The sequence below is a fragment of the Drosophila subpulchrella genome, chromosome 2R (assembly GCF_014743375.2).
Source record: "Drosophila subpulchrella strain 33 F10 #4 breed RU33 chromosome 2R, RU_Dsub_v1.1 Primary Assembly, whole genome shotgun sequence".
Lineage (NCBI taxonomy): Eukaryota > Metazoa > Arthropoda > Insecta > Diptera > Drosophilidae > Drosophila > Drosophila subpulchrella.
In genome coordinates, this window is record NC_050611.1 from 18906321 (window position 1) to 18921368 (window position 15048).

At 46.8% G+C, this 15048-nt stretch overlaps 3 protein-coding genes across 6 annotated transcripts; 2 read left to right on the forward strand and 1 right to left on the reverse strand.

Annotated features, from left to right (window-relative positions):
• Positions 1-29: 29 nt before the first annotated feature.
• On the forward strand, positions 30-1863 carry LOC119551335 (sodium channel protein Nach). The gene is made up of 6 exons (XM_037860636.1): positions 30-391; positions 456-746; positions 803-1251; positions 1304-1430; positions 1487-1590; positions 1646-1863. The coding sequence occupies exons 1-6, from the start codon at positions 30-32 to the stop codon at positions 1861-1863; spliced, it is 1551 nt and encodes a 516-aa protein (XP_037716564.1).
• Positions 1864-2437: 574 nt separating this feature from the next.
• LOC119549434 (alpha-amylase-related protein) lies at positions 2438-4101 on the forward strand. The gene is made up of 2 exons (XM_037857523.1): positions 2438-3091; positions 3149-4101. The coding sequence occupies exons 1-2, from the start codon at positions 2438-2440 to the stop codon at positions 3974-3976; spliced, it is 1482 nt and encodes a 493-aa protein (XP_037713451.1). The 3' UTR covers positions 3977-4101.
• A 491-nt stretch (positions 4102-4592) lies between these two features.
• On the reverse strand, positions 4593-14778 carry LOC119549435 (serine-enriched protein). 4 transcript variants are annotated; one of them, XM_037857528.1, is made up of 10 exons: positions 14373-14778; positions 13817-13960; positions 12375-12554; positions 11630-11788; positions 11237-11275; positions 10359-10476; positions 9961-10292; positions 9762-9902; positions 9504-9554; positions 4593-9326 (listed from the first exon to the last, which is right to left on the reverse strand). In XM_037857528.1, the coding sequence occupies exons 3-10, from the start codon at positions 12543-12545 to the stop codon at positions 6375-6377; spliced, it is 3963 nt and encodes a 1320-aa protein (XP_037713456.1). In that variant the 5' UTR covers positions 12546-12554; positions 13817-13960; positions 14373-14778; the 3' UTR covers positions 4593-6374. The 4 variants fall into 4 exon arrangements, with proteins under 4 accessions (XP_037713456.1, XP_037713453.1, XP_037713452.1 ...); XM_037857525.1 differs by having other exon boundaries at positions 9216-9554; positions 14729-14744; XM_037857524.1 differs by lacking the exon at positions 13817-13960 and having other exon boundaries at positions 9216-9554.
• Positions 14779-15048: the final 270 nt, after the last annotated feature.

Below are 15048 nucleotides of genomic sequence, written 5' to 3' on the forward strand. Positions count from 1 at the left end.
AAAAGCAAGGGCCATTAGTTGGAGTTCAAATGGGTCACGAAGAGGAGCTGAGTCCGGACCAAGTGGATCTGAAAGTATCCCCATTTGTGGGATCCCTACGACGCACTTGGTGTGACTTCTGTGCCACCAGCAGTATCCATGGACTGAAGTACACCCGCGATGAGGACACCAATAAAATAGTTCACTTTGTGTGGCTGCTGATTTCGCTGGTGATGTTCATCTGTGCTGTTGTTATGGCGCACACCTTCTACATGGACTATCGCGGCAGTCCCACGCGAATGAATGTGGAAAGTGATAACACGCCCGTTAATAATCTTTACTTTCCACCGGTCACAATTTGTCCAGATGTTCTTTTCAACATGCAAAAGTCTAAGGCTTTTCTAAGTACCCTGTAAGTGGACAGTATTCTTAAAGATATATTCCGATTTATGATGTTTAGCAATATATTTTAACAGACAACTCCCCCAAGAAGCGGAGCTAGCAGGCATTCTTCGAAAACTTTACATTTTCTATGGTTTTATGTTCGATGATGAACGTTATTCTTCCCAGGACATTGAAGAAATGGAGACCTTACTCTTCCTAAACAATCTAACAATCCAACAATTTGTGGAACACTTACGCTGGGACTGCGATGAAATTCTGTATCGCTGTAGATTCAATGGCGATATATTGGACTGTTCTAAGATTTTTCAGTTATCCAAGACTTTTTTCGGCCACTGCTGTTCATTTAACTTACGTCAGAAGGGGTTGGTAAATAGTATTTAAAGTAGTACCTACCTTTAATGGATTATTTTTTGAATAGTCTCAACTTCACCGCCCGGCGAGCTATTGGAAGTCAAAAATATGGTCTGTCGGTGATTTTGAGGTATAAAGACGACAGCTACGACCCAATACAATCGTATTCTTATGGCGTAAAGCTGCTTATCCATGAAGTAGAAGCCTTTCCCAGTGCGCATGCTGCTTCAAAATTTGTAGCCTTCAACACGGAGACTTTTGCCGCCATCAGACCCCAGGAAACCATTTGTTCGCCTGCTGTCAAGGCCTTAGCTATTGAGGAGAGAAATTGCGTTTTTCAAAATGAGTTTCCACTGCGATATTTCTCGGATTATGTGTACCCCAACTGCGAGATAAATTGTAGGGTCACCAATATGGTCAAGTTCTGCGGCTGCCACACTTACTTTTTTGACTTTAATCGCACTTCAGATAGGATATGTACTTTTAGAGATATTCCCTGTCTGGTGGATAATTTTGGTAAGTTATGGGTTAGATGGGTAACTTTAAGAATTCAGAGTTTTTCTTTCAGCTAAAATAATCACAAGGAACAAGAGCACCCAGTGTTATTGTCCTCTTGCCTGTGAGCACGATGATTATGGTGTACAGTTATCCAAATTTCCTCTGCAACTGAACTTGCCAATGGCGGATAAGTTCTAGTAATATTTAAAATAATTTCGGGAGACACTATTCTAATAAAGAACTCCCATTCCAGCTCGGGTTTAGCCAAAAACGATGGTGTACTGCATGTCTTTATAAATTCCTTTAGCTATCGTCGCCTACGACGTGACTTGCTTTCCAATATGGTTACTTTGGTTTGTAAGTTGTATAAACAATTCCCTTAAAATTTTTAAATAGCCTAGATATATTCTAGCCAACCTGGGCAGCGCCTTCAGTCTTTTTGTGGGCATGAGCATGCTCTCGGTGGTGGAGATTATCTATTATTTTTCAGTAATTCTGCGGAAGAACTACAAAATGGAGTGTGAAGCACGCAATAAGATCCTTCATAATAGGCGAAAGTTCGCACGACCCAAATTGAATGACACTCACAGTAAACAAGGGAAATCAGTTTTCATAATTCACAAATCGTAATCAGCACCACTGCAGAATATGAAAAATATTGCCATAAATTAGACCAATAAAATCGACGTCAAGCTGAATATGGAGCGCGAATGAACTTATTTATACTCTCTTTAAAGGATTTGCTTAAATGTCTGTTACATTGCTTTTATTTAAATTAACACTTTCCAGATTCCTTTTTTTTTTAGAGCCTACCTTAATAAAACTAATAAATATGTTAAGTCTTGCTTAGACTACCATATCTTTTAAAAATAAGCAAGTCAATTATTCAAAAAAACCAAGCTGTCTTATATATTGAGAAATGGATAACCAATCGACAACTAGAAAGGGTGTCTTAAGTTCTAGGGAACCTAATCTTTGTGTCCCATGATCTTCTGGGAAAGCCAAGATACTCGCGACTTGCATATATCTACCCTGCTATCGCTTATTGCCATAGGTCAGCCGATGGCCATTGTAAATCTGCCCCCAATCGGGGACGACCATCTGCTGGTCGTAAATCGGACCCAAGCAATGCCAAATCGCGATAAGATTGACCGTGGAGTATATAAGGGGAAGTGGGCCTGAAGATTACTTATAGTCTACGGTCATGTTCAAGTTCGCTTTGGCCCTGACGCTCTGCCTGGCGGGCAGCCTTTCGCTGGCCCAGCACAATCCCCATTGGTGGGGCAATCGCAACACCATCGTTCACTTGTTCGAATGGAAATGGACGGACATTGCTCAGGAGTGTGAGAACTTCCTGGGACCACGGGGCTTCGCCGGAGTGCAAGTGAGCCCCGTGAATGAGAACATCATCGCGGCGGGTCGTCCCTGGTGGGAGAGATACCAGCCCATCTCCTACAAGCTGACAACTCGATCGGGAAATGAGGAGGAGTTCGGTGACATGGTCCGTCGGTGCAACGATGTGGGTGTTCGTATCTACGTGGATGTGCTCCTGAACCACATGTCCGGCGATTTCGACGGAGTGGCTGTGGGCACAGCCGGCACAGAGGCGGAACCTAGCAAGAAGTCCTTCCCTGGGGTTCCCTATTCCGCCCAGGACTTCCATCCCACCTGTGGGATCACAGATTGGAACGATCGCTTCCAGGTCCAACAATGCGAATTGGTAGGCCTCAAGGATCTCGACCAGGGAAGTGATTGGGTGAGAAGCAAGCTAATCGAGTTTCTGGATCACCTTATCGAACTGGGTGTTGCCGGTTTCCGAGTGGATGCCGCCAAGCACATGGCCGCGCAGGATCTGGAGGTGAGTTTTAGTGGCGCCCAACGTGGGGCTGATGATTAATGCTATCCATCTCTGCAGTACATCTACGGCAGCCTGAGAAACCTAAACATCGATCATGGTTTCCCCCACAACTCCCGGGCCTTCATCTTCCAGGAGGTCATTGACCATGGTCACGAAACCGTGTCTCGGGATGAGTATAAGAACCTGGGTGCCGTAACCGAGTTCCGTTTCTCGGAGGAGATTGGTAACGCCTTCCGCGGCAACAACGCATTGAAGTGGCTCCAGAGCTGGGGCACCGGCTGGGGATTCCTGCCCTCGACTCAGGCCCTGACCTTTGTGGACAACCATGACAACCAGAGGGATGAGGGCTCCGTGCTGAACTACAAGACCGCCCGGCAGTACAAGATGGCCACCGCCTTCCATTTGGCCTATCCCTATGGCATTAGCAGGGTGATGAGTTCGTTTGCCTTTGACGATCATGATACTGCCCCGCCACAGGATGCGCAGGAGAGGATTATTTCCCCCCAGTTCGATGAGGATGGGGCCTGTGTTAATGGATGGATTTGTGAGCACCGTTGGCGACAGATCTACGCAATGGTGGGCTTCAAGAATGCCGTGCGAGACACGGATATTTCCGGGTGGTGGGACAATGGGGACAACCAGATTTCCTTCTGCCGCGGCAACGAGGGCTTCCTGGCGGTCAACAACAACCTGTACGATCTGTCCCAGGATCTGAACACCTGTCTGCCCGCCGGAACCTACTGCGATGTGATCTCCGGCAGCCTGATCAATGGTTCCTGTACGGGAAAATCGGTGACAGTCAATGAGCATGGCTACGGCTATATCCACATCGGATCCAATGACTTCGATGGTGTCCTAGCCCTGCATGTGGATGCCAAAGTCTAATTGAAGGTAACACAGAAATCTGGGCTTTATTTTTGTCTCAAATTACAATAAAAACGAACGCACATAATTTATGGAGGTTTTAGCTCTAACTATTCGAGTATGTATGTGAGCGGTAACAATAGCAGTACAAATGCAAAGTAAAACATTTAACGCGACGCGATTCGATTCGATTCGATTCGATTTGAACTGGAACTGGAACTGGACTTAGTCTAACAAATGCCACGACAACGACATCCACTGAATAAAAACCCGGACAAGGGGATTGCTAAATAACGTAGTGTATGCTCGGTAAACTGGGCTAAATCCACATCCGATCCAGCTGGCACACTGTAAAAACGCTCTGCAAATAGAAGAAGTTGGCATTGTGAAATTGTAGTTGGGTGCTCTGGCTCTGGGATTCGAATCGCTACAATCTCCATTGGCGACCACCTCTCACAAGCATTCAGAGGCGCAACGGAAAATCGATCGAAAATGTGTAACTGGTCAAGCGATTTGGTCAGCGACTGTTGGTTAGTTTCAAAACAAGCAACTACAAATCAAAATATCAACGTTTCTACTGGCATTCCGATTAGTTACGAGTGTAGTTCTGGATCGATGAGTCCTACCAGATCCAAGATGTCGGCTGGTGGCAATTGATGTGTGGTTATCGTTACGTTTAGCTATCATTTAGTTGGAATTAAATGCTCATGAAGCGTAATTACCTGTAAAATGCTGATATCTTTCTTCTTACGAATAATTTGCTAAAAAGCCAACTGTTCTTACTTCCTTTAGAATATTACATACAATGTGTATACTGTGTAAATTATGATTCTTTGGATACTCCGCTTACATTTAGGATTCGCTTAAGGGGATTATCTTTAACTAACAAACACAGAGTCCAAAAATGTTGCTCAAAGTTTAACAATAAATATTAATTTGATAATACAATATACTGCCACGTCTCACATTTTGCGCGGCACAAACGTGGATGCTTTCCTATAATTTTAAGATTTAAGTACGGCCCCGAATCCAGCTTTAATATACAAACATGTGCACATACAAATGCGCATAATTTTGCTCTGATCTTAGTCTTAGGAGTTATCTAGAAAAACATTTCTGACCTTTTGCAATAGCAGCGCAGTTCGGTTACATTTAGAATATATTACTCCTTAGGTTATTTAGAATCATATAATGTATATCGATTATATTATGCCATCAAAAATTTGTAATACTCGCGCTGGTTAGCGCATATATCTATAGCTATATAACAGGAACCACGTAAAAATGCACAAATACTTAGAATATTATCTCTTTCTGATTTCGGTTTCCACATTAATTACAACATCGAAGTGTGAACTCTTATGCACACATATACATATAAACTTTTGATCTATTGTTGTTTAAATAGTAGTCAGGTAAATCGTGGGAGGAATTATTGTTGCGCATAAGTTTGTTAATTATTTAGAATACACATTTACGGTTAGCTGCCTGGGCAGTCGTTCAGTTTGTAACCATGGATCTAATGAGGGTTGCTTGACAAATCAGCAGAGATCATAAGTGCCAGACCCCCGATAAGACGGGGGCCGGATCGACTGACTTCGGTGGGCCGAAGTTCGCGCTTTTGGTAGAGCTTTTGAAACGGCCTAAAAACCAGAACCATTTTATAAAGTTTGATTACCGAACGCCGGTAGTTCGGTGTCATTCTTAAGCCTAAGAGATTGCGATTATGGGAGGTCCTATATAGATTCAACACTGAGATTGTCAAAAATATATGCGTATCGTAGAGATATCAAGAGATTGCCGCGAATGTGTTATGAGGTTTACCTGGTTCGGTACCAGCGATGGGAAGTAGGAAACTAGCTACCAAAAAAAGGATTATTTGAAAAACACCCCACAAATTCTGCCTACAATTCAGACACTGGTATTGCCTTTACGTTTCTAGTATATAACTGTTTGAAAAGTATATAGTACTTTACAAAAAATATGCAATTACAGGTACTTAACATCGAATGGCTTAGACTCACACGCAAACATGTATAAATTGTATTCTCATCTTAAATATGCATTAATCTTAAACATACTGAACATCGAAGTGTTTCTTTATAAGTGTAGTTCTCTTCCCTAGCAATATGCTATTATACTTGAGGATTTGATTCGGCATTAGAGCTTTTGATTTAAACTGAGATTTTTTCTTTACGTTACGAGTATATTGCGTATATTTTGTAATGGTGATATAACACCCCATGTAAGTTATAAAAGGCAGTTATTTAAAGGTAAATCTTTTGGAATTAAGGTATTTAAGTTAGATCAACTGACTGTGATATTTTGTGCAACAATTACTTTGATTTATCATGTATGTCCTTGATGCCCTTTTGCTATCTAAGTACTTTTCCCATCACTGGCTGCCACTAAAAGCCCCCTAGAAGCTCTTTCCCGCATCGTGGATTCGCTTCCGGCGACTGTCGCGCCTCCTGTAGCGATCTATGATCCTCGAGCGATGCCTCTCCGGGCACAACGCCTCCGGGGAGCTGTCCACCTTCTTCATCACGATGCGGAATGTGAAGGTGTGCTTGGGCGAGGCGCTGGCCGCCCTTCTGGGCGACGGAGGCTCGAACTCACTGCCGCTGGAGAAGCCGCAGGAGGAGAGCGGTCCACTGGGATGGGGCAGGGGAACCGGACCCACGGCAGCAACGCCTGGTACCCTGGGTGTCCCATTGGTGTAGCCCGATGGGGTGGACATGGAGCCGGTGGACAGCTGCTGGGTGAGCACGGAACTGGGACGCGGCTCGAAGATCGAGGCACATCTCTGATCGGTGCAGAGGAAGGTGCGCACCTCGCGCTCCTCCTCGCCCTTCTGGCGAACTGTGAGGGGGAAGTGCTTGCGAGTGGGGTCTCCGTAGGGACTCCTCTGGGGCTCCGGGGGATAGCCATAGCCGTGGGGATAGGAGCCACTCGAGTCGTAGCTATCCCTGGAGCTATAGTTCGAGGAGGTCTGCTGGGACAGTGGACTGCGTGCCCTGGAGAAGGCACTGAACTGGGAGACGTGCAGCTGGCGGAAGTTCTCCGTGCGCTGTTTCTTGCTCATTGCCGGAAACGGAAGGCTGGGAGAACGGCCACCGCCGCCGCCGCCGCCTCCCTCGGTGGGCGTGTAATCAAAGTGGGTCTCGAGCGAAGATTTGCGACCCCCGCAGGAGGAGCCCGACCTCTGGAACGTCTCCGCATCCACCAGCTCAATGGAGCTCTTGCGCAGATCTACGGCCCTTCTGCCCTGCCCTGTTTTCTCATCGGTATCTACAATCTCAAAGCTGGAGGTCTGATCCTCATAGCTAGTCGACTGATACCGCGATATGGAGACGTCGAAGCTGGTGTCCCTGGAGGAGTAGGGACAATCGAAGCTGGACTCCCCGCGACTGGACTTGCTCCACTTGCTCTCCACCAGCTCGAAGCTGTCACCGCCGGAATCCAAGCGCTGGAGATTGATCAGATCGGTTTCCGTGTCCACCCCGGGACTGCGGAGCTGCTCGAGAAAGGGGGAACGCGGCGGATCGAAGGAGGAGCGTCGCGACGGCGGCTCAAACTCGATGGTAGGACACTGCAGCGGCTTCTTCGCGGGCTCAGCCAACGAGGCCGCCTGGACAGCGGCTTCGGCCTGGGCGATGGCCAGATCCGCATCTTCGGTCTCCCGCCGCAGTGCCTGCAGATTCACATAAACTGGTTCGGGGGCGTAGGCCTTCAAAATCTCTACCAGCTCGGCGCGCATTTCGTCGGGTATCATCAGGTCATTGGAGTCGGACTCCCGTTCCTCGCTAATCCGCGGCTCGATGGGCTCACGGCTCTCCGAGCGGCGGGTGAAATGATGCACTGCAGCAGCGCCGCCCTCGCCGTTGAGGGCCACCACGTTCAGCGAGTTGGTGACCTCCTCCACAAACTGGGCCATGGCTGCATCCGATTGCTCCACTTCCGCTTCCGCTTTTGGTTCGGCTTCCTGTTCGGTGTCCTCCTCCTTGTCGGCTTCTGGTTCCTGCAGCTCACGAAGCCTCTCATGCTTGATATACGACTCACCTACCTTCTCGAAGTGCACATTGGCCAGCTCGAAGGGCAGCTCGTCCGAGGATCCACCTACCTGTTGCTCCACGTTGGCCTGACTTAGGTCGGCACTGGGCCTCTTCGAACCAGAGGCGGAGCTCTGCTTCTGCTTCTCCTTCTCCTTATCCTTATCCTTATCCTTTTCCTCCTCGTCGCGCTTCGTGGATCTCCTTAGCCTCAAGGACATCTTGGCGTAGTGGGTGAACTTCTGGGATATCTTGGGCTCAAAGCCCACCTCGGACATTTGCTTCTGGACAGCACTCTTGGCGGCTGTCGAGGAAGCCGCTGGACTGGCCGAGAAGGTGCTCTGTCGTATCAAAGGACCTCCGGATGAGCCCGATTCAGCTCGGCTGAAGGCGTTGGCAAAGCGATTCGTTCGGCTGCTCAGATGCTTGGAGGGCTTCCTTACAAAGGCCAGGATCTCGCGCATCACGCTCTTCTTCTCCTGCGGCTGGGCAGCCTCCTTCTCCTTCTCCCGCTCCCGCTCACGGGCAGCTGCCTCCGCCGCCTCCCTTTCCCGCTCCGCACTCTTGTAAGTCTCGGCGGGATTGGATACGGTTATGGGGGGTATGACACCCATGGGCGAGCGCTTTTCGCTGGCGAAATAAATGGGTGTGAATAGGCTGATCGACGGTCGCTTGAATCCCACGAAGCTCGCCTCTTCCGGCTCAGTGCCCATGTCCTGCACATGAACCGTGGAGGTGGGACTTCTCCTGGTGCCCGGAACTCCAAATTGGCAACCAAAGTCCGTGGGAGCCACTGCCCCCAAGGGCGAACGACGTTCCTGTGTGTGCACACTGAAGGTGGGACTACTCCTCCTTGGTTCTCCAGTGGGACTTCTGACCGTGGGACTGGTCATCGGGTCATTTGGTGACCTCAATCCGCTGCTCGGAAAGAGTGGACTTCGTCGTCCCTGGGGACTGCGATCGTTGAGACCCACGGGACTTCGCCTGCCCTGGGTGCCCAGCGAAATGGATAGTTGTCCACTGTTCTTCCGGCGATTCGAGGCGCGCAGAGTTCCCTGGCGAGACAGCGAGGTGGGTGTCTTCTGGGAACTGCTTCCAGGACTCTTGGACTCCGGCACTGGCACCACCGGACTCTTGGGCGTCAGTGGACTGCGCTTCTTCTCGCCATTGCCCGTGGCCAGCGAGGTATTCAGGGTGAGATTGGGGGCATTGTTGGGACTACGCCGCTCCGAGGGACTGCGTCGCGTGCGGAAGGACTGCGACTTGGCCTTGCGGATCTTGGGCAGCGACTGGTGGTGGTGGCGGTGGCGGTGGTGGTGCTGCTGCTGGGAGGACGAGGAGGAGGAGGGGCCGTTCAACTTATGTTAGTTGCTGTGGTGCGGTCCACTCGTCGGATCGCTGCTGCCGCTGGAACTGAGGGTGGTGTTGGATCCGTACGGATCTAGGGAGCTCTGGACCGACATCGAGCGACCCTGGTTCTGGCGGGCGCGCCTCACTCGGCTAGAGTTGGGAGACAGCTTTCCGGGGTCGATGCTTTCTGGGTCTGCCTGCAATTTGTAGAATCAGACATAAGGGGGACAACAGGATGGATGGACGGAATGGAGCGAATGGGTGGATGCGGATGGATGGTTGGATGGACGTAGAGACGGTGAGATAGACGGGCGGACAGATAGATGGACAGATGAGGGCGTGAGTGACTGAGTTAAACACCAAGGAAGCAGCGCAAAGCAATCGAGAAGCACGGTGCAACCCACCTGATAAGCCAAAGCGTTCATGATGATCGCATAGGGGACCAGGTTCAGCGGATGGATCTCCCGCATCAGCACATTGGCCGGGATCTTGTGGAACTGGATGTACTCGCAGAAGGTGCCCAGGATCTCCTTTATGTCAATGTTCTAATGGGTAGATAATCAGTTTAATGAAAGGTCTTAGGAAGGGTTGTTCATATCCTACCGGATTGTTATCATAATACTTCTTGCTCCACATCAGGGCCGCCTGGAACTTGGTAAACTCATCAGCCCTGAGTTCCTCCCTGGCCAAAATCAGGCGAACCACGTGCTGTGGCAGCAGGGTGAAGCTGCCCAGGTTGAGGACCTCAGTTCCATGCTCGTCTACAAACTCCAGCACCTTCTGGACCAGGGTCTTGGTGCACTTGTACTGGATATAACGCTCGGCGGAGGCCAAAAGGGCACAAACAGTGTCCACATTGATGCAGCACTGCACAAATCCCGCACAGGCGCGACGCAGTTCCTCGAGGCCATAATAGTCGGCGGCATTCATGACACCTGAAAGCAGGGAATCGATAGGATTATATATAGTCTATATGTATTCTATACTGATATTTGTTTTACCCAGCAAAGTGCGAGGTTGCAGGGTCACACAGCCCGTGTGGATATACTCGATCAGCTGGCGGAACACATCCGGTTCGAACTCCTCAATGATCAGTGTCTGATGCTGCTGACCTGAGGGCTAAATTCACAAAAGTCGAGATTAGTAAAGGAATATAAAATGTTATTATATTGGCTAACAGTAACTAACAACTAAGCTTGCAGAGACAGGTGCAGAGAAGTAACTTTCTTATAGGCATTCCAATTGTGAGGTTCAGGCAACCCAAAAGTATTAGATAGTTTGTTTTTCATAGAGATAGTAAAAGACATATAGAGTTTGGAAGGATGTCAATCCCCCCCCATAAAGATTTAAGGCAGATACTAAATTTTGACTATTAGCAGGGTAAGATTTATAAAGGAAGTATGTTTAATAGAGGTTCAGCATACAAGTAGTTTTTAAAGAAGCTGGGATTCATTCGGGGTAATAAATTTTAATGGCTATTCACGCAAACCATTCTGGGCAACTCATTCCTTTGTCACGGGTAAGCCATTTAAGGCATCTACATTTAACCAATTACAACATAAATGCTTAAGGCGTTTGCTAGAAAGAAATTAGCCTTCGAAGAACCGAAGTTTTAAACATCCTTGCAGATGTTTACATGATAATTTAGCATAAACAGCGGTGTGAATTTATAAAATTGGCAATGGAAAATATAAGAAAAGCAGATATAACTCATTTAAAAATTTTAACAAAGTTCGTTCTATTTTGAACGTGTTCCCATTATTGTACTACTGTCTGCAAGGACATCAAAGGACTTCCATCAATTACGACACCCACACAGTTACAGCAACATCTACAGTTACACATACACGCACAGAGGCAGTATTCGATGCTTGGTTACCTCGGGTATCGGAGCTAATTGTTGGGTGAAACCGGTTCTCTATGATTACGGATATGGGTTGCGGGATTACGAGTACGAGTACGAGTACGACGAGGAATTGTGGTTGTCACAACAGAGAAGGCACGAAAACATTGATATCAGTTAAATGGCTTTTGCTGTCCCACGTCGTATTTACACAGAAAAGTATGGGGAGGGAAACAATACGATAGGGAGGGTTCTGTACCGAACTGAAAAGGTGAATACGAAAATAGCCCCAATGATGCAGAGCCACACGGCAAAATGCAAAATCACACCGGCACTCACACACACATCACATATGTACGCCATTTTCTTCACCCCCCCGCGGGTAATCGATTATGGATGAATATAGAACACAATTCTGCGAATACGAACCTGTTGTGCGGCATTCTGCAGGTTGAGCAGGGGCTCCGAGGAGCGTTTCAGGAAGAGGCGCAGCTTGTTCTCCTTGGTGGAGGTTTCCCTCTTCCGCTGGGGCGAGGGGGCAGCGTAGAGCATCTTGGCGAAAACCCGGGAGCGGGATGCCAGCACGGCCTATAAGGAGATTAGGAACCATTACATACAGTCCTTATACAACAATATAAGATGGGATATCATACATAACAATCCTTATAAGTTCCAGAAACTTTGTTTATATAGAAGTATTAATTCATAATTTTCAGTTGTTAAAATATATATCTTGTTTTTTAGATATTTGTGTATTCCTAATCTCAAGTTTGAAGATAGCTTTTCTATATTTCAACTTTTTTATACGACAAAAAATAAAAGCCAATGCTATATTTAAAGATATAATTACGTTAGAGGTCTTATCGTTACATACAATAGCGCCAAAAATTGGTTATTCAACATGGGCGTTATTTTGATGGTCCTTATTTCGTTGGGCGTTATTTCCAGCACCAAAATGTAAACATACTCTTCTACTAGTTTCCTAACAAATAGCCTTACTTTTATTTGCAGTGTAACTAAAGTGTATGCCGGAATTTTTCAAAAGGGATTCGCATCCCACGTAATTCAAAGGGGTCACTTATTTAGAGGGACAATGCGGCGATTACGCAGTGACCTGGTTTGAAAGCCAGGACCCAGAGTAAGGGGACACAATGGGAAAAAGGGGAGTACAAACCTTGACGGCGCAGACGGGTTCGCGGGTGTCGCCCACCAGGAAGGTTACGTCACACAGCTCGGGCATGGAGGCCAGGAACTTCATGTCCTCCGCCAGGCCCGTCTTGTTCTCGAACGTCGAGAGGTCCGGCTCTGCGTCAGCCATGCCGGGAAGAATCAATGCCTCGGGCATCTGGGTTTACTGCAATCGTGGAGCGTAAGTTATAACAATAGTCGGGGTTTGTGGTTTGTGTCCATCTTGACCGTAAATTTAATAATGAAATTTTATTAGAGAAAGAAACTATTATAAATAAAAGAGACCTTATTTCATGCACCTAAAATGCACCTAAATGTTTTAATCCTTAATTGCTTATTTAATTGATACTACTCTATTAAAATTAATGCTGTGCAAATCTAAGTAGCTCATATTCATAGATATAAAAAAAAGTAGAAAACTAATTATTGTCTATTTAAAATGATCTTGTTATTTATCATTCGAATTTTATGAGTTTGAAGTATCAATAACAATAATAATTTTAAACAATATTGGTATTGAGCTATACTAAAAGACTAATATCATTTGAAGATCTCTTATAATTTTCTAGTATAATAACAACCATTTTAAGGACCTTATTTCAAACTTTTCAAAGTGCTCATTTATTTTGTAGGCTTCTTTTGCCTATTAAGAAAACATAATAACGTTTCTTTTGGCAAGATAATGTATATATTGTTAGGATTTCTTTTTATTATGCGTGGCTCTCAACAATACATAAATACCATCAACTTTTTAAGCCATAGCAATGGCATACCGTAATTGAAGTTTCTAAAAATAATTTCATTGCTATCCAGGATGCCGTCTGAAAGCCTTGCTTTGAGCTGCTGGTAATTAAATTGTAATTCACTTCAACTTTTGGCCTCACCCAGCTGCCAGCCCCCAAGGCACGCGTCTGCGCCTGCCGAACCCCAGAGCAGCCCACCACCCCCAGCAAAACCGAGCCAAAAACCACTCAAAGTCCCACAAAGCCCCTAGAAGAACCCGCGAAAGCGCTACAGCCTCCGCTTTCGTCCTTGAACACGGCTAAATGACAACTAAATTACAATTACCATACAGGTGGGGAAAGGGCAAAAGGTAACTGAGGGCGACCTCAAATGGCGGCAGACAAGGTCCTGTGGCAATCAGCTACGCACAAAAACAACAACAAAGATCAGCGAGTGGGCGTGGCAACAGCCTTGCTGTGGGTGGTGGGGTTGGAAATCTAGACAATGCAGAAAATGCAGCATACCTTGGGGCAAGTTCACGTTACACCATGAAGAACATGCATTGGAAATTGGAAAAGTTTGTTGGTGGCACAAGTTTGCCCCGGGGAAGAGTTTAACTAACCTGTTTGCTCATTATCAAATATCGATCAAATAAAATTACTCGCATAGTTTTCTATGGTTATGACTCACCCACTTGACACTTACCTGTTGCAGTGTGAATTCGGTCCCTGGTCCCTCTCCCTCAGATATTTCTTTTACATAAGTTCTTTTATTTTACACATACAGTTTTTGTTTTTCAGCAACGGATTGGCTAAATCCGTTTGCTAGCTTAATATTAAATCATTTCGACTGCAATTCCAAAAAAAAAATGGTGAGCAAAGTAGGAAAAATCGTATACAAAAAATTCGCTTGCCAAGACAATTCAAAAAGTATTTACAAAAGTGTTTGGACAAAATTTAAGAGAAATTCTCGTGTATTCAGTACAATTTACAGCATGCCAGAAATTGAAGGTTAAAAAGGGGTGGGGCGATTGGGGGATACCAAAAATGTGCTGTGTATAAGTGTGTGCCGAAAAAGGAAAGTAAGGGGGGAATGCGAAAATGTTGTATGTGCCACGCATAAATCAGAGAGAGAGTAAAAGAGAAAGTCGAGCGGGGGAAGTGGTCGAGGGAAAGAAGGGGGCTGGGTAAAAATTTGATTGGATTTCGGTTAACGTGTGGAATACTGTTGAAACTTTCGCAGCTGGGGGTTTTCCACTAACTTTTTTCCAGCCAAGTTGTGCGCCAAATGCGAAAAATACCGAGCTGTCCGATTTCCGGGTTGCTGGGGCGTCTCACTTTCACTTTTCTCCAAGGATGGCGGTGTGAGTGTGTGTGTGTGTGTGTGTATGATGTGTACTCTTGTGTATTTGTGTTGGTGAGGCTACCAAGGCAACAGAAGCGACACTGAACACAATCACTCGTCCTTCCACACACAAAAGTGTCTAGCTGGAGATTCGAATAATTTCTACTCGCATAAAACAAAGTGCTGTGCTGAAGCTAATGGCCGATAATTTGATTTTGGGCTTTGGCTTTTTCTCTACTCAGGCATTTGGCCAACACGCACACTCACACCCACACAGAAAGCAGAAGCGTTAGCTGGACGAGAAGTGAACCGTTTTGCACGAGGCACAGGAGCGTTCTGGCCGAGATATTGGTGTCTACCTCTGAGGAGGAGTCCTTACCGAGTCCTCGACTCCTGCGCATGTCCCCCGCCAATCGATCCGCTTCGAAGGTGGTGGCCTTCCCCCCAACCCCCCGACCCCCGGGGCCACCTCGTCCTGGCCAGCGCAACGTGGCCCACAGCCACTTGTTTGCATCATCTCGTGTTTATCCCGCGGATGCGCAGGCGCCGCCAAACATAAACAAAGCCCCAGCCCAGTAACTGACAGTTATCCA

Excerpts from the sequence above, each read along its gene's own strand:
- LOC119551335 (XM_037860636.1), top strand. The coding sequence starts at position 30 with ATGGGTCACGAAGAGGAGCTGAGTCCGGACCAAGTGGATCTGAAAGTA. Across the intron at positions 392-455 it reads AAGGCTTTTCTAAGTACCCT|ACAACTCCCCCAAGAAGCGG; the intron begins GTAAGTGGACAG and ends ATATTTTAACAG. Across the intron at positions 1,591-1,645 it reads CAATATGGTTACTTTGGTTT|CCAACCTGGGCAGCGCCTTC; the intron begins GTAAGTTGTATA and ends GATATATTCTAG.
- LOC119549434 (XM_037857523.1), top strand. The coding sequence starts at position 2,438 with ATGTTCAAGTTCGCTTTGGCCCTGACGCTCTGCCTGGCGGGCAGCCTT. Across the intron at positions 3,092-3,148 it reads TGGCCGCGCAGGATCTGGAG|TACATCTACGGCAGCCTGAG; the intron begins GTGAGTTTTAGT and ends CCATCTCTGCAG.
- LOC119549435 (XM_037857528.1), bottom strand. The coding sequence starts at position 12,545 with ATGCCCGAGGCATTGATTCTTCCCGGCATGGCTGACGCAGAGCCGGAC. Across the intron at positions 11,789-12,374 it reads AACCCGTCTGCGCCGTCAAG|GCCGTGCTGGCATCCCGCTC; the intron begins GTTTGTACTCCC and ends ATCTCCTTATAG. Across the intron at positions 9,555-9,761 it reads TGAACGCTTTGGCTTATCAG|GCAGACCCAGAAAGCATCGA; the intron begins GTGGGTTGCACC and ends TACAAATTGCAG.